This window comes from Sorghum bicolor, chromosome 3, assembly GCF_000003195.3.
Source record: "Sorghum bicolor cultivar BTx623 chromosome 3, Sorghum_bicolor_NCBIv3, whole genome shotgun sequence".
NCBI lineage: Eukaryota > Viridiplantae > Streptophyta > Magnoliopsida > Poales > Poaceae > Sorghum > Sorghum bicolor.
Genome location: NC_012872.2, coordinates 6,364,686 through 6,382,388, shown reverse-complemented (window position 1 = coordinate 6,382,388; position 17,703 = coordinate 6,364,686). Strand labels below are relative to the sequence as shown.

Genomic DNA, 17,703 nt, shown 5'->3' with positions numbered 1-17,703 from the left:
GAGACTAGCCTAAAGATTAGAGGAGAGGATGGAGAACATGAGGCCACGTGGCCAAATGAGAGACAAGAGTGTTTGGTGCATGTTCCATCTTTTAAAAGATAAAAAAGACATGGAGTAATGCTGTTTTTTTTTTCCAAAACTTAGTTAAGTTAGAGATGTTTGACTTAGAATACATAGTGTACTACATGCATTAGACATTTGACTTGTACCAATTATTTTTCAAAAATGGTGGGCGTATGAATCAACTAGTAGACGTTGCCAACGCATACATTAGACAAGCATTACGCCAGCAAGCGTATTGACGTTTTCAGGTCACGCAAATTCACCTGAATCACACATGTACGACCCCACAAAGTGAACACGCATTCGCATTTCGTGCCGAGTTCTGCTCGGCAATCACAAGGTGTCAATCACGCGGGCACCACCCCATCACAAAGATTTCATGTCTGACATTAGAGACAGCAGAGAAACAGGATTTCCAATCCTACTTAACCTTTCCAAAACATACTGGTTCCAACTTGCAGATGAACCGGTCGTTATCACACCACTAAAACCATAGCCAAAAAAACGAACTTCGGAAGTTCATGTAAGTGCACAATCATCTTTCATATTTATCTAAAACGAGAAGTTCAGGGCTCTAATCTCATTGTGCAAAGAACATTTTATGCCTGGGGGAATTGATAGCGATGGTGTAGATCTCTACTGCTTGAAATAATCCTTCAGCTTCCTCAGCCAGAGCAGGTACTCACGGCTGTCCTTGTTGATCATGTACTCGTGCAAGAAGTTTGTGGTCATGGGTGAAATGCCACGCAGCTCCAGGTACTTGTGGAATGCCCTCTGCAGGTTCTCATCAAGGTCACTGCACATACAAGAAAATGTAGATTGTCAGCGCCAAGAAAACGATTTGTTGAAGCATTTGAACACTCGAAAAACAAAAAATGAGTTAATTTAGTTAATTTTTTCTTACTTGAAATCAGGACCCTCATACACAATCATGTCATGTTCATCATCCCCTGAGGGCTGCGTCACGGACAGGGCGTCGATGAGGACCTCATCAGGATAGGCGGTGCAGGCGAATTCAAGGACCGGGCCATCACCCTTAGTGATAGTGACTGTGAGAGGAACGCTGGACTGCTCGGGCTTCTGGCCTTCGTCTTCCGCATCGTCATCTCCCTCCTTGTCCTCACCCTCGTCCTCACCATCACGGTCATGATCAGGCTCATCTCCAGTGACAAGGCTGGGCATGTGAGCCACAACCTCAATCTGCTCACCCTGATATGTTCTTTTAAGGGTAACTACATTCGTCCCCTTCTCGTCGCTGATTTTGAAAGGGAAGTTATCTGGAATCTCCTCAACCTGTTTTGGAATGAACTGATGAGTGATGAGAGCCTAACCACAAAACAAATCTACTAAAATGAAAAGGCAGACAAGGCAATGTTCTTTACAAAAGATAATAACAGGCTGGTTGATCCCCAACATCTTGCCATCATATTCACACAGGGTGGCTCACACATCAATCTCCAATTCATCTTTGGTTACTACTCCCTCCATCCCATCCCAAATTATAAGGCATCCAAGAATCTTGGAGAATCAAATCATCTCAAGTTTGACAAAAAATATAGATAAAGTTATAAAGATTTATGAGATCAAGCAGATGTACTATGAAAATATAATTAATGAAGAACCTAATGATACTTATTTGGTATCATAAATGTTATCATTTTATCATATAAATTTGGTCAAATTTGAGATGCTTTGACTCTCTAAGATTCTTGGAATGACTTATAATTTGGGATGGAGGGAGTAGAAATAATATATGGCTGAACTAAACCACTAAGGAATTGCATTCCAAAGGCCGACTCCTCTTCTATCCTACCACGTAGCTATAAGAAACCATAAAAAAAGTACCTTTTTGTTATGTATCTAGACAGAGCATATAGATAAGTGCAGAGCAAAAGCTGTGTACCTAGAAAAGCCAAATGACTTCCAATTTGAAAGGGAGGGAGTATTATCAATGGGCAAAGTGGCAACTAATTTATCTATTTTTATGCTCCCTTGCAACCAGAGAGTAACACAGCAGCATGGACACTTTACATTGAAACCACAACGCCAACCACACTGCTCATACTGATACACTACTCCAAGCAGTGGCAAGCATGCATAAGCTTCCTTAAACAAAAACCCAGTATCAAAACAAATTATATAGTACTAAAGGGAAAGAGGCAGTTGAATCAAAAGACAACAGGCAGTCAAGGAAGTGAAGTGACAGAAAAAAAATCATTTATTCGGATGAGGTGTCCAGGTGTATAGAACACAGGATGGGTAAACAAAGGCATCGAAATAAATTAAAATCATAAGGGCATTTAAGAAGAACAGATCATGTGTGTCAAAAGTATCACAATTTACAGTGACAATGGATCCGGGTGCAACAAACAAGGATTGATTTTTTTACTCTAAGATCGCAAAATAGATATGCACACATTATAGATATGGGAATCTGCTCGTTTACCCTGTCGTGGTCGTCGCAATCCTCGGCGTACTTGATCTCGGAGTCGATGACGCTGAGTAGCTCGGCGTCGGAGCTGGGCCTCGTCGCGGGGGCCGAGGAGAACGGCATCGCGCGGGGCTTTGGCCGCGCCACGGCGGCAGCGAGGGGCCGGAGCAGGGCGGCGCTGCGGTGGGACCCCGAGGAGGCGGAGGCGCGGAGGAGGATGGGGACGGATGAGGCCGCGGCGCGGCGGGCGGCGGCGAAGAGGGCCATGGCGAAGGAGGCGGCAGCGGCGGCGCTGGCGGCGTGTGAAGGCCTACTAGGGTTTTCTGGGTTTTAGGGTCGGGAGCCGGGACTTCTGTAAAGGCGTGGGGACTGGAGGCTTAAGAGAAGCGGTGGTGGGACCCATCTGTCGGTTTGATCTCTAGTCTCCCGTTCCATGATTCACGTCCAAGCTGTACTTCTTGGAAAACAAGAAAGAACTGATGTTTCAGATTTGTTTTAGCATCTTAGAAAATCAGTCTTTAAAAAAATCTAAGAAATTGAAGTCATCACAGTTATCGTGTGTACAGGTTTTTGAACCACGCATTTTACTGCATTTCAAACTTGTATGACCTCGAAAACTAGAAGCAGGTTGTTCGTTTTGCTGATAAGGGCCTGTTTAGATTGGAGATGAAAATTTTTAGGTGTCACATCGGATATGTCGGAAGTATGTCGGGAGGAGTTTTTAGAAAGTAATAAAAAAATAAATTACATAACTCGTCAGGAAACTGCAAGACAAATCTATTAAGTATAATTAATCTGTCATTAGCACATGTGGGTTACTGTAGCACTTAAGGCTAATCATATAGTAACTAGCCTTAAAAGATTCGTCTCGTGATTTTTAACCAAATTGTGTAATTAGTTTATTTTTTATGTACATTTAATGTTCCATGCATGTTTCTGTTGGCTAATTTATTCTGAGAGAAAAACATTGTTGAATGGCTAATAGATTTAGCTGATAAATCTAAACGAATAACTATTCAAACAAAACAGATATCTTAAGCGCTCGAGCTCACCACACTATTCAAACAAAACAGATATCTTAAGCAAGATTTAGAATGCCCTCATTTCTGCACAAGCACAACGACAGGCTCATCGCACTGTCGCAGCCACCAGAATTCCACAACATACATCCGGATTTTTTTATTTTTTATTTTATTTTAGTTTTTGGAAAGGAGATTACCTTTGCTTTTAAGAAAGCATATAAGACTTTACTGGGGATACCAGTTAACACTCACGCATTACAGCAACAGCAACCCTTGCTAAACAACAAGAAAACAGGTAAAACCAACTAACGTAGACACTAAAGGATAACGCTCTTCAGAGCACACGCCTAACAGCCAGGAAGACAGATATGTATCGTAATACCTAATAGCCACCACTAAACATTACTGGAAATCTACTTGCTCCTGTTTTGCCCGCTGATACAGATACATTGAGGCAGATACAATTCTCCTTTTTGGAGTGTGACCAACTTCGTGTAATCGTAGTATTCCTGTAAGGCTGTAACGCATACTAAGGCTAGGCTACCAAAACAAATTTGTCAAATCGCGCCGCTGTTCCTCACTGCTTGACGAAATCCTTCAGCTTTGTCATCCACCGTATGTACTCCTGAGCCTGCTTAGTCACCATGTAATCGTGCATATAGTTGGTAGCCGACAGCGTTACCCCCCTTTGCTCCAAGTATTTGAACAGGCCTTTCTGAACATTCACAGGGAGCTCGCTGCAATACAAATGAACCAGTAAATGAGTGGATTAGTAGCTAGCATTACATTATTACAGGACCCAAACGGATGCCAAAACTGATATTGCTTACGTGAACTCAGGGCCCTCATAGGGGAACTTCTCTTCTCCATCGTCGTCTGTTTTCTCTACTATTAGCATATCATCAATGGTGATCTCCTCACGAAAGGCTGTGCATGTGAACTCAAGCTTTGGGCCAGAGTCTTTGGAAACTACCACCTTAAGAGAAATGCTGCTATCTCCAGCACTCTCATCTTCTTCTTCTGCCTCTTCGTCATCCTTGCCAGCACTCTCACCATCACCCTCACCATCCTCATCATCAAATTCAGGGCCTCCTTCTAAATTAGGCATGCTGACAGTAACCTCAATCTTCTCGTCCTTGTAGTCCCTTCTCAAAATAACCACGCTCATACCATCTTCATCAATTATTTCAAATGGGAAGTTGTCTGGAAGAGGTTCCTGACAAAAGAAGGAAAAATAAAAATGAATATAGCTAAGCAAGCAACCTTATGTACTTGCAAAATCAAGGACTCAAAGTAGAGTGGAACCAGAAAAGTGATTTTTATGTTAAATGTCAAATGTTGCAGAAAGTAACATCTGCCCAAAGTCTTTTCAGGACTGTGCATCACCAGATAACCAGTCAACCTCAATGTCAGTTTGAACATTGCTCTCACGTGGAGCCTCAAAGTAGTTCAAAACTTGAAGCCGAATTCTCAACAAATTCAATCATTGGTCTTTGGTCCCACTAATTTTGAAGTCACAGTCCCTAAAAATCATTAGAATGATTGGGTGATTTGACATCAGCTGAATGATTGCAGCTGTTCAGAAGAAAAATGATAAAAAAAAAATATGCGGGCTTATATAATTAGACTCTTGGATATTCATGTCAACATCCGAGAAAAAACAAATGCAAGAAAGTCAGGAATCTGAATGATTGAACACAGTGAATAGAAGATGCAAGGAACAAAACAGCCATGAACACCGACTGGCTCATATAGCATATTTGCAGTATGATTTCTACTAACAGAATATAGATACCATGACTGGAGAATTTTGATACCGAGTTGTGCAGATGGAAACATTATCCATGTAAGAACACGGAATTGTTTAATCCACTACCACCAAACATGAAGAGGTATTAAGTCACTAGAAAACTCTCAGTGTTATTATTAATCAAATCCTTCATGCAAAGTACTCCCTCTATTCCAAATTATAAGATGTTTTGGCTTTTCTAAATAAATAGCTGATAGCTTTTGTTATGCACTTAGATAGGCAATATGTCTATATGTCTGGATACATAGTAAAAACAATGTATCTAAAAGTCAATGTATTATAATTTGTGATGAAGGGAGGAGCATTTAGGGGGTGTTTAATTCCCCTTCTATTCCAAAAATTTTTGGGTTTTGGTTCATTATTTTGCATAATGAAACTTTTGGCCTTGTTTAGTTCCAAAAAAATTTGCAAAATGGATACTGTAGCACTTTCGTTTGTATTTGAAAATATTATCCACTCATGGACTAACTAGGCTCAAAAGATTCGTCTCGCAAATTACAGGTAAACTGTACAATTAGTTATTTCTTTAATCTATAATTAATGCTCCATGCATGTGCCGCAAGATTCAATGTGACGAGGAATCTGAAAAATTTTGCAAAATTTTCTAGGAACTAAACAAGGCCTAAACACCATGCAAATTTTTTGGCAAAAAGGTGGTTATTCTCCATTTTGGAAGCCCAAAAGAGCCTCAAGAGGCCCTCATGAGGGCAATAAATTTTGCATTTTGGATGGAACTAAACATGACCCTGAAATTTTTGGCATTTTGCATTCCATCATTCCAAAGTAGTTGGCATTTTGCATTTTGCATTTTATGGGGAACTAAACACCCCCTTAAGTAGTCAGATTGGCCCTGTTGTGAATTGAGCTCTCTTTCCTAACACGCTAAATTATAGATGTACTCAGTGAGCAGAAAGAGATAAATCCATACCTACCATTTGCAGAGACGGTAATTAATAAACACATGACAAATTTCAGGTAATCCGCCGTCTCCATCACAAATTCCTCTCTAATACGGCCCAATACAATTCTACTACTCGCGAAATCCCCACTACTCTGATAAGGGAAATACGTTTACCACATAATAATTCGACGGGAACTGAACAATTGAAGTAGCAAAGCTACGAGGGAGTCACAGTCACCTGCTCGTCGCTGTCGAGGTACTCCTGCGCCTCCCTGATCTCGACGTCGAGGGCTCCGGCGAGGTTCCCGGCCCCGGACCCCTTCTTCTTCTTTCCCTTAGCCTTGCTCTCCAACACCACCGGCGCCGAGTTGGGGCCCTTTGCCGCGTGGAGCGGAGCTGTCGACGGCTTCCGCGCCTGTGAGCAGACGCACGCGCCCGCGCTGCGTGCTGGGGACAGGACGGAGAGGAAGAGGGTGGTGGAGGCGGCGGCGGTCGCGGAGACGAAGGCCATGGCGGTGTCGAGGCGAGTGACGGAGGAGGAGATAAGGCGAGGAAGAGGGGAGGGGGGAGGGCTTTGCTTGGGTTTTGGATTGGATGTTTTTTTATTGCTTGGGCAGCAGAATGCGCACGGGCTGCCGGCTTGTGTGGCCCACACGTCAGTGAGACAGTGACATACTAACGGTACAAACACAGCAGTGATATTAGTTGTGTTTGTATTATGTATAAATTTGGTAGAAGAACTGAATTAGTGTACAACCCGAAAGCTAAAATTTTGTTGGGAATCTTTCGAGAAGGCGAACAACTTTGGCAGAGACTATGAGAGTTAGGGAGTGTTGGGACTGCTCCACAAACTTCACTATGGAGCACCTCCATAAAAAACTGGAGTTTGTGGAGTACCTCTTTAGGTGCTCTCACAACTTCACCTTTTTTCCTCAAACTGAGTGCGTGGAACTAAAACCGTTTGGCTAAAAAATATGGAGCGGAGCTAAAAAAACGTGAAGCAGAGCAGTCCAAACACCCTCTTAGTGGCCACGTTTTTTTACTCTGCTCTATATTTTTTTAGCCAAACAGTTTTAACTCCACACACTCAGTTCGAGAAAAAAGAGTAGAGTTGTGAGAGTATCTAAAGAGCTACTCACAAACATAATTTGTGAAGCAAAGTTTATGAAGCAGTCCTAAACACCATCTCAGGAACCATGCATCTAGAGTTGGAATCGACTGGATGTTTCTTTCTCTTTACTTCTTCTATTCTTTTTTCGTGTAGTGCTGTCAGCACCCAACAGTTCATGCAAATGCAAATGATATGCTGCGAACTTCTGATCAATTGATATACTATCGATTTGCAAACACAAGAAAAAGGAAATCAAACAAAAAAACAGTAGGCCTCAGATTAAAAGGGCCAAGCAGTAGCAGAAGATCATGCACAGGGGACAAGAACCTCACAAAGCCTTGGCTAATTGATCTGATATATTGCAAATTGCTATCACAAACATGTACATATCAGTAGCAGTTTCAAATTCGCCGTGTCTCAGAGCCTGCAATTTGGCAAGCACCCGACTGATCACGTATATACAATAGCAGTTGCAGAGGAGCCACCTTCACAAAGGCGCCCCCCTGGACGGCTGGCACTCATCCATCCATCCACCCGTGCCTTTATTCCAAGGAGCAAAGGAGGGGGAGAATCTCCAAGAAGCCAAGAACAAGAAGGAGAGGAGAATCAACGAGGGACTCACATACTCAACACGGAACTAAAGGAAGGAGCTCACGAGAATTCTTCTTCTTCGCACGCCTCGTATCGTATCGCCTCGGACCCATCATCAGCCGGCCGATGATTTGATCGATCGGGATCACCCGCGATCGTAGTAGCCGCGCGCCGCGGAGGAGAGGAAGGCCGGCACGTCGGCTCCGGCGGCGGCGAGGCGGACGTAGTAGGGCGCCGGCGACTCCGGCGGCGACTCGTTGCGGAACGGGTTGCCGATGGGCGTCTGCCCGCCGTTGGCGAGGTGGAGGATGGCCCGGTACAGGAACGGCAGCAGGCCCTCCATGACGATTCCGCTCCGTTGCTCACCAAACAAAAGCGCAGCGCAGCGCAGCGCAGCGCAGGGCGGCTCCAAACCAAAAGCAAAGCAAGAGGCCAACGACTACTGTTCTGTTCCCCCTTAGCCTGGTGCAAGTGCAGCTGCGAGGGGTTTATAAAGGCGATTGATTAGCGAGACAGAGATGTGCTCTGGACTTTGACTAATCAATTCGATCGGAGGAAGTGGAGAACAACTGGATTGGATATGGCGGCTAGTGCTTAGCAAAAAGGCTGGGAAAGGGAAAGGGAAATGGTCAATCAGAGAGCATGTGGAAGAAGAGGAATGGATAATGTGCCTGGACGAGCTGAAGCTCAAGGTCAGGAAATTGATATTTATCAGGAGGCAGAGGAATACAGGTGGGGAGTAGTTTAGGCAGCGGCCTGGAATATTGGTTGGGGGAACAGCTCAGTTGGTGGGGACAAATGGTTTCTTTGTGTGGTGCCTGCTGCCTGCTCCCTGCTGGTGGAAATCCGGTGTTGCTCTGGGTTTCAGATTCTGGTCTGGGGGAGAGGACGGGGGAGGAGGACCAATCCAATCCTCCATATATAAACCACCACCACCAATGGGATTCTCTGTCTGAAGAAATGGAAGGAGGGCCACAAAAAAAGATGCATCAGGTTGAAGACAAGGGACAAGTTACCTGACGTTAGGACAAATTCTAGTGATGTTTGTTATGCATTCATGCCTCCGCTCCTTTGTCTGTTAGGTGAAGCTTGTGTTTGGGACTTCTTCACCTTAAAACCTATCATTGGGCCAATAAATTGAGGTTTGATCCGGAATTTGGTAGACCATCAATAATTCAATCCGGAATTTGGTAGACCATCTTTCTCGCGTATCAGAAAGAATGGGTCAACTTGAAGCATCATCCAACTTTACTGAAAATGACATACTACTAATGTCTAGCTAGGTGCAGACAAGGAGCTAGTGGTCAAATAGCCCCCCCTCCCTGGATCATCAAGAGCTTAGTACATTTCAAACTGCTCGGTGAACACCTGACACACCAATACACCATGGATAGCAGAGTAGTACAACAGCGTAAAGTTCTTACATATATATCCCAGCGGGCTCCAATTTGCAATCATTGGTAAGTGGTACACATAATTTAATTTCCAGAATGAATTTCTAGCAACAAGTGTCGAAGCCTCTCTCCCTCTCTACATAAGCTAACCTATTGCTGATGGCTGGCTCTGTTTGTGTGACGATTCCTCCACATGAAAGATGAGCAAGTCAACGCGGGGTAAGCAAAGATGTTGCTTACAAAACTGGTGTGACAACAATCCAAGGTGCTGTGGATGCGCATCACCTTGGCGAACTTAGGTGGAAGATCTGACAATCTGGTTTGTATTTGTTCTTGGATGTAGCCTCTTCAAATTTCTTCAGTGGCCCTTCGTTCTCTGTTAAGCCAGTCTGGACAAAGTATCGTGTCCACCATGAAGAACTCCGCAATTTTGCCTGAAAACAAACAAGGCAGACTTTGTCAGTGAATGAATTTAATTTGCCGAGCCAGACAAATCTTCACCCAGAAAGATTATGGCCTTCAGTATGCACAGTATATTCCATTATGGTGTGGAACAGACAAATACTTGGATAGTTGGATTAGACAACAAAAACAGCACAACCAACAGTCTCTGACCAATACCAAGTCACCAACCATCAATAGCACTGACAATATCTTACTAAGGTGTGGAACCAACAAAAAAAATACAACCATAACACAACAAAACGGCTAAAGCAAAAGGCTCTAAACAATACCTGCAATCAATATTCAATGACACTGACAGACTTGACAATAGGTAACATGTGTATAAAATTACGTCATACCACATCCTTAGTCAATATAATAGATCTAATCTAATTTTGAGATGTCAAACATCCAGACAGAAATGTGCCATATAAACAATATTACTAGAGCAGTAATTTCTAGACCATCAGTGTTTATACAACGTTGTTGTATCATGAACAGGAAATGCATAGAACAATAAGTTTGGCTTAGTAAATTGGACATCTTGTAGTTAAGTCATAAGCAAAACAAATTTGCATGCTATCAATAGAAACCATCTATGCATACCGGTCTTCCAAATTTTGGTAGTTCTGAGACCTTAGCTTTCTGCTGACCTGGATTGCCTGCAAAGATGGAATGAAAACATTTCTCAGATGATCTAGGCCATCCACGTATGTTTAAACATTTGGTAAATAATGGTATAAAAAAGAGTACAGGAGTAGAGCATTATTCAGGGCCTAGGTGGACATTACTAGCAGACTGCCAACTTTGAATGACTACTCAAAAAGGAATATAGATCTGTTTGAGCAGGAAAGTTTCAGCTCCAGTACCCACCACATGAGTCCAATCATGTACCTAACTACCTGCTCCAGAGACCACCCTTAAAAGTTGATAACACTTTGACCTCCAAGACGTTAGTATCATCTGAATATCTGATGTTGCACTACCCAGATTTAAATCTGCCATATTAAGATAGAAACACATACTACTTTTAAGGTTCATCCTTGTATCATCTGATGTTGCACTATCGTATATTTAAATCTGTTATCTTAAGACAGAAACACATACTTCTTTAAGGTTCATCCATATGTTTCCTTTTATTGCTTCCACTTGGGAAGAAAATCCAATCAGTTCAAGACACATAGCTAAGATACATAGAGTTCTTAATACAGTTAAAGAAAGACACGTGGAAAAATAGCAGCAAGAATATTTCAAGTAAAAGATGGTTTGTTTCAATATAACTGCAACCAAAGGAATATAAACAAGCAGTAGTATTTTGTTGCTGATAGTTAAAAAAAATGCATAGTACTTATTAAAAAAAAGCTATGTGCCACACAAAGGTACAACAATTGGTATGTGTAGGTCAAATGAGGGTTTTCCCAGAAAAAGAGAAGGCAGTAAACATTTCAAGAAAAAACACATACCAGCAAAAATAACAAGGCCATCTGTGGAAACCCTTGCTAAATCAGGAAGCGTTTTGTTCAGATACCTTGGGGTCAGATAATCTAAAGCATCTGACACGACAACAAGATTAAAAGAATCTGGACGGTATGGAAGGGGGAACTTAATATCAGACATACGGACGAAGCCCTTGCGCACGAGGCTTTTGCAAGTACTGTCAGTATCCTCCAAATCATAAGGCTCCACTCCCCAAGCTTCAACCTTTCCTTCTTTCAACAAATTAGAAACTACTGTACAACTATCAGGGCCTACATGGAGAACCTTTTGCATGGCATTGCCATATGCCTTTTTAAGATATGGAAGCGCCCGCATAACTTCTGATGTGCAAGAACCTGGATGCAGATGTAGATGGAAAGTCTGAGATTAAGAGGAAACAAAACTTCCCTCATCAACATGTTGGGGAAGGAAAATGTGAAGATGACTAAAGAAATTAAATAATCATTCTACTTCCACTGCAATATTGGTCAGTTCAACTTGCAGTTTGACTTGTATTAGGGAGTAAAGAAAGGGGGACAAAAGAAATCCGTTTTGTTTAGTTACCAAGAATCAAAGAACCAAATCATAGTGGCACAGCAGAGTTTCAGTGATCAGGGGGGGGGGATCCTATTTATCATGAGGTTGATTACTGTTACTAGTATTAAATGCACTGCTAGATATTTCATAGCCTACTGAACAATACCAAACATCAAATCAGCTACAAAGGAAATAGGACACAACTGCAGCAAAAGAGGAGGCAGAACAACATAAATGCAGGGTCTCATATGATATTGCTCTTAAGGATAAGCATACAGATTGTGTCTGAGATTTTCAGGTAACTGCACCTGCACTACTGAACAATGCTAAGATAACAATAATATAGCCAAGAGTAAGATATATTGTAAGATTGAAGTAAAAATAGTTGAGCATCTTAGTTGCAAACTAGAATAGCAATTGCAACCTTGTAATCAGAGAGAAAAAAATTATTTCAAGCTGCAAGTCTAATGACACATTAAAGAGCAAGTTTCAGAGAGAGATCAAAATTTTGGACGACTAAAGAAATAACATCAGCAGGTGATTAGCTACCCAAAAAGAGACGTGGAAGGGAGAGAAAAATGTGTACCTTCAGACCTGGTCACAGACTCTCTGCTTGTAACAGTTACACCTGGCCATTAAAGAATAAGTCAAACAAGAAGTACAAGGAAACACTGTTTGATTTTGTTTTGGTCTTCTGGAACAAACGACAGTACATGCCAATAAGATAGAACAGTCATAATTCATAGGTGCCAATTCAATACATACTGTCTCAAGTCAGTTTGCTTTCAAAATTGCATGACAATTCAAATACATTGTTACTTTTTTGACAAACAACTAGAAATTGTGCATGGTAGGTGTGTCCCCACTCTCAGATGATGTACTGACTACAAACAATTGATGAATTTGATTTTAAAAGCCACAAACTCTTTCGCCAAGCCATGTTCTATCGCCAAGTAGCAAGCACAAACTTTTCGTAATTTGTAACCCAACATTAATTAGGAAAAACTGAGTGAGCGAGTCTAACCGAGAATCTTTAACCGACCTGAGCTGCTGTTGAAGTAGGCGATGAGAAGAATGACACCCTGCAAACATGAGCACATACAGCATCAGCATCCGGAAAATTCCAAGTAACAGCAGTAGCAGTCGGGTAACAGACAGAGAGCTGGAATTACCAGGACGACGAGGGCAATGGTGAGCACGGGAGGCGAGCGTGACTTGGGGTGGAACAGGCCGCCGACGGACGGCAGACTCCCGTCCGACACCCGCCGGCTCGGGTTCACCGACCTTCTGGACATCCTCCCCTCCCTCTCTCTCTCCCTAATCCGACCACCCAAGCTCTGTGTCCCTCTCCCCCTCGATCACCTGGTCACATGAACACAAGCGTCGCTCAGATTATATCAGTAGCCAGAATAAAACGGGAAATCCCCCCGCAATGCCGCGGCACGGGATGCATCCGCAGCACGCAAGGCCCCGCGTCGGCCGTAGATCGGAACCCCCTTCTAGCGCGAGGCGGCGGCGGCGGTACCTCTGGCAATGGAGGCGGCGCGGCGGAGGCGGCGGTCGGAGACGAGGAGGAGGAACCCGGCGCTAGGGTTGCCGGATTGGGGGTGGATCTGAGGCGCGGAGGTGGGGCGGAGTGGGGTGGGGAGAGGGGGCAGCGCCAGCGGGTGGCGATCCGGCGTGATAGGGACGGCACGGCACGGGCACGGGAATGGGATTAAAACTTCGATGAAGCTCACACACAGGGACAGGGGGGGAATAAAGCGCGTCCTGTGTCCTGCTATATGCGACGGTGGGCAGCAGATCAGCACGCCATTAGCGACCGAGATTGAGGATTAGTGGAGCGCGGCCCGAATTCCGAGGGTGGGGAGGAGGAGATTTTGTTCGGGGATGTCGGTCGTCGACGCATCGTGGTCACTGACTCGTGGGGCCCTCGGTCTTTTCTATTCCCTTTTTTTTTTGGGTTGGTTGCTGCTGGCTGTGGCTGTGGCTGGTGCGGGTGGCCTGGCCCGGGGTGGGTTTCGGCCCAACCCCATCATCGTGCTCGTCCAGAATGTTGACTGCTAGTCACTAGTCAACGCACAAATGGCCATTCGGTTTTTTTTTTTGAGTGGAACAAATGGCCATTCGAAAGCCTGTATTGGCATCATCAATTAGGTTTCAGTGTACCTAACACTAGTACACAGTTGCGATCTTCTAGATTAAATAAAAACAGTTGCACGTTAGAGAGAAAAAGAATGGGAAAAGAAACATAGCTGTGTCAGCATACCAATGTGGTAGTGTAGAAGTTTCAGAGCTCCGCATTAAACCATTAATACATGAAGGCTCTCTTGGTAGAGCTCCACTCTAGTTTTTAGCGGAAAGATGAGGAGTAAGTTTCTCCACTCTAGTTTTTACCTCAGGCTTTATCTCGTAGGCTTCTTCGAAGAAGCCTGTCAAAGGGTCTAGTAGAAGGACCGATTTTCACTGGAACATAAGGAGTTGGCTAGCTCCTTGGCTAGGTTTCAGCTCTTTTTGGAGGAGCGTTTCCAAACACACCTAAAATATGACCAACTAAAAATTACTTGGGCCTTGTTTAGTTTACCCTGAAAACCAAAATCTTTTCAAGATTCTCTGTCACATCGAATCTTACACCACATGTATGGAGTATTAAATATAGACGAAAATAAAAATTAATTGTACAGTTTATCTGTAAATCACGAGATGAATCTTTTAAGCCTAATTATTCCATGCTTGGATAATATTTGTCAAATAAAAACGAAAGTGCTACCGTTCCGAAAACTTTTCAGTTTTCGGAACTAAACAAGGCCTTGGCATAAAAAAGGATAAAGAAACTAAAAAGTCGCTTGAACATAAAGAGCCACGCGCACTTCATTTACATGCAGTCATCAATTAATATATACTACGAGATATAAATCGCAATTAAAATGGCAAATGGATGAAGATGGCCTACCTTACCATTGATTGAGACGGTGGCATGGCATGCATTAACGCCACATGGAATGGCGGTAGGAGGGTGTTGGGAAGCCATTAATAATTAATAAAAACATTAAAGGTCGGTTTGGATGAGATATAACTAGTTTACTAGTTAGGTTAAAAAATTTAGCTTAAATTATCTAAATTTGGTTAGCTAGTTGGCTAAGGCCCTGTTTAGATTGGAGATGAAAATATTTTGGATGTCACATCGATGTGTCGGAAGGATGTCGGAAGAGGTTTTTAGAAACTAATAAAAAAACAAATTACATAGCTCATCAGGAAACTACAAGACAAATCTATTAAGCATAATTAATCTATCATTAGCACATGTGAGTTACTGTAGCACTTAAGGCTAATCATAGAGTAACTAAGCTTAAAAGATTTGTCTCACGTTTTTCAATCAAACTGTGTAATTAGTTTATTTTTTTATGTACATTTAATGTTCCATGCATGTGTCTAAAGACTCGATGGGAATGAGATGGACGAAAAAATTTTGGATGGGGAACTAAACAGGGCCTAACACTAGTTGAATATTTGGCTAAAAAATTATTACAACACCTATTAGCCATTCTGGTTAGGACTAATTTTTAGTTTACTATCGATTAGCTCTTACTCCCTTTGTCCCTAAAAGTTTCAATTCATAAAATTTGTGTCAGTCAACAGGAATATCTATAACATAAAATAAGTATCTTATAAAAATATATTCTATAATAAATCAAATGGTACTAATTTGATACTATAAATCTTAGTACTTTTTTAAAAATTTTATCAAAATTTAAAAATTTAACTTAAGATACCTCTAGAAATTAAAGCTACATATCACCAAAAGAAACACGGTAGGCTTTTAAGGCCTTGTTTAGTTCCCCAAAAATTTTGTAAAATTTTTTCAGATTTCCCGTCACATCGAATCTTTAGACGTATGCATGGAGTATTAAATATAGATAAAAATAAAAACTAATTGCACAGTTTAGTCGGAATTGATGAGACGAATCTTTTGAGTCTAGTTAGTCCATGATTGAACAATATTTGTCAAATACAAACGAAATTGCTACAGTGCTCATTTTGCCAAAAATTTTAGAACTAAACAAGGCCTGGCTGGTTTTGTGAGAGTACACGTCGGCGTCAGTATAGATTTGCAAAATCCAATACAAATATGAATAAAATTTAAAAAACCGAAAATATGAAGGAAAAAAGTCCGACACGGATCACGTTAACCAACTACTAGTACTTGCCTACCGAAACCGAGACCGAGAACAGTGCATGTACAACAGCGGAACCAAGCCATGGTCGTCGCGTCACATCACATGAGGGAACGAAAGTGATTCGCGCACGAGAGCGTGGATCGAATCGTGCGGGCGTGCGGCCCAGCCCACTACGGTTTCCACTTCATCATCAACGCAAGAGAACGGCTGGATCCGTGCGTTCAAAGATGGGCTCGATCCCCATCGTCCCAAATCCTCACGCGCCGCCTCCGGACGCATCACCGGTGTTGGCGACGAGCCTCGGCCTCTGGGTTTCCTTCTATCAGCCTCGAATTCCCGAGTCCGGCGACCAGATTAGCTCCGTGCTCGTCCTCCGCCTCCTGCGGCCGCCGGCGTCTCCATCCCGCCCACTCTAACTCCTGCGGCCGCCGGCGTTTCCATCCCGCCCACTCTAACCTGCCGGGTCTCTCTTGCACCCGCCGCCATACCCGCCCAGTACTACTCTCCCCGGCGCCGCTACTGCTGTTCCATTTCCACCTGGATCATCAGCGATCTTTTGATTCGGGATGCGGTTGGTGGGTCGCGGATCCTGCTCGGGGTCACGGCTCTATTACTTTATATTGTTTATTATTATTACAAGGTTAGCATGATCGAATCGTTGGGTTACGATTCTACAACATGTTCTGTGTCTACATTTGATAATCGCATATTGTAAGTAGTGATCTATACGAATTATTCATTGGACAAAGTTGCAGCTTATATTACTCGCAAAAACAAAAGTTGCAGCTTATATTGATCATGCAGCAGCTACAGCACAGCACAGACAGCTGCCATTTACTACGTAGATAAGCGTGGTCCTTGGGTGGAGTAGTGTTCAGATTTTGCTGAACAATGGCCGGGCACAACATCCGGGCTCCATCTTGGCATGCCTTATTTCCTTCTTGCTATACTTTGCAGATAAGCGTGGTCCTTGGGTGGAGTGGGAGCTTCTCTTACTAATCAGAGATCATCTCAGATATGTTGGAAGAACAGGAGGGCACGCTGAACCAGCACATCGTGCTTGCCCTTATTCGTCAGCCATTCAGCAGTGTTTTTCTTTTACAACAAATCAGCGAGCACAGCCATGTCTTATCAGCCAAGTGAATAGGCTGGGAACCGACATCTTGGGCCACGCTGCCTTGCCACATCCCGCTGTGTTTGCAAGCCCTGGTGCACAATCATTGACATCCGCCGGTTACTTTGGTGGCTATATTACTTTCCTCGGATTTCACCCTTACAAGGAGGTTGTCTTCTTGAGTGAAGGATTGATCCGAGGACTGGCCTATCACTTAAATACCTCAAAGGTTCAAGAATTAGGCAATCTCTTCCCAACACATTATGGAACGTGTATGGGTATCCAACCATTCATAGAAGGGTCTTTTCCATACACACCTTGGATCGGAGAGTTTCCATAGGAAAATTACTTTGTAAGTTCATCTTGATGATTACAATATAATAATGTTCTATAAGGCACTGTTTTTTAGGACAAGGCATGGAGTACCTTTTCAGAGCCCACAACGGCAAACACCTGACTTGCAGAACTATTGTTTATTTGGCATGAGAATACTGGAGGCTGGAATTTACCTGCAAAATGACGGTAAGTTGCCATTACATCTGGAAGCTATCATGTTTCCCATGATTGCTTGATTTCCACACGTGTTTAATGGTTTACTCTACCTCTTAAATCTATATTCCAAAGGATTTTC

General features: G+C 43.0%; 3 protein-coding genes across 4 annotated transcripts; all 3 read right to left on the bottom strand.

Annotated features, from left to right (window-relative positions):
* On the bottom strand, positions 353–2,850 carry LOC8073318 (uncharacterized protein At2g39795, mitochondrial). The gene is made up of 3 exons (XM_002455169.2): positions 2,510–2,850; positions 968–1,356; positions 353–859 (listed from the first exon to the last, which is right to left on the bottom strand). Exons 1-3 carry the CDS (start codon positions 2,759–2,761, stop codon positions 700–702), a joined length of 801 nt encoding a protein of 266 aa, XP_002455214.1. The 5' UTR covers positions 2,762–2,850; the 3' UTR covers positions 353–699.
* On the bottom strand, positions 3,659–6,972 carry LOC8073317 (uncharacterized protein At2g39795, mitochondrial; the record flags this gene model as incomplete). Its single annotated transcript, XM_002455168.2, has 3 exons — positions 3,659–4,253; positions 4,347–4,732; positions 6,466–6,972. Coding segments are annotated over 3 exons (1,053 nt in total), but the record flags the coding sequence as incomplete, so codon positions are not given.
* LOC8073315 (uncharacterized protein At3g49720) lies at positions 9,257–13,774 on the bottom strand. Of its 2 annotated transcripts, none has more exons than XM_002455166.2 (7): positions 13,306–13,774; positions 12,953–13,142; positions 12,823–12,862; positions 12,367–12,408; positions 11,231–11,599; positions 10,374–10,429; positions 9,257–9,757 (listed from the first exon to the last, which is right to left on the bottom strand). In XM_002455166.2, the coding sequence occupies exons 2-7, from the start codon at positions 13,073–13,075 to the stop codon at positions 9,605–9,607; spliced, it is 783 nt and encodes a 260-aa protein (XP_002455211.1). In that variant the 5' UTR covers positions 13,076–13,142; positions 13,306–13,774; the 3' UTR covers positions 9,257–9,604. The 2 variants fall into 2 exon arrangements, with proteins under 2 accessions (XP_002455211.1, XP_021311596.1); XM_021455921.1 differs by having other exon boundaries at positions 12,805–12,862; positions 13,306–13,643.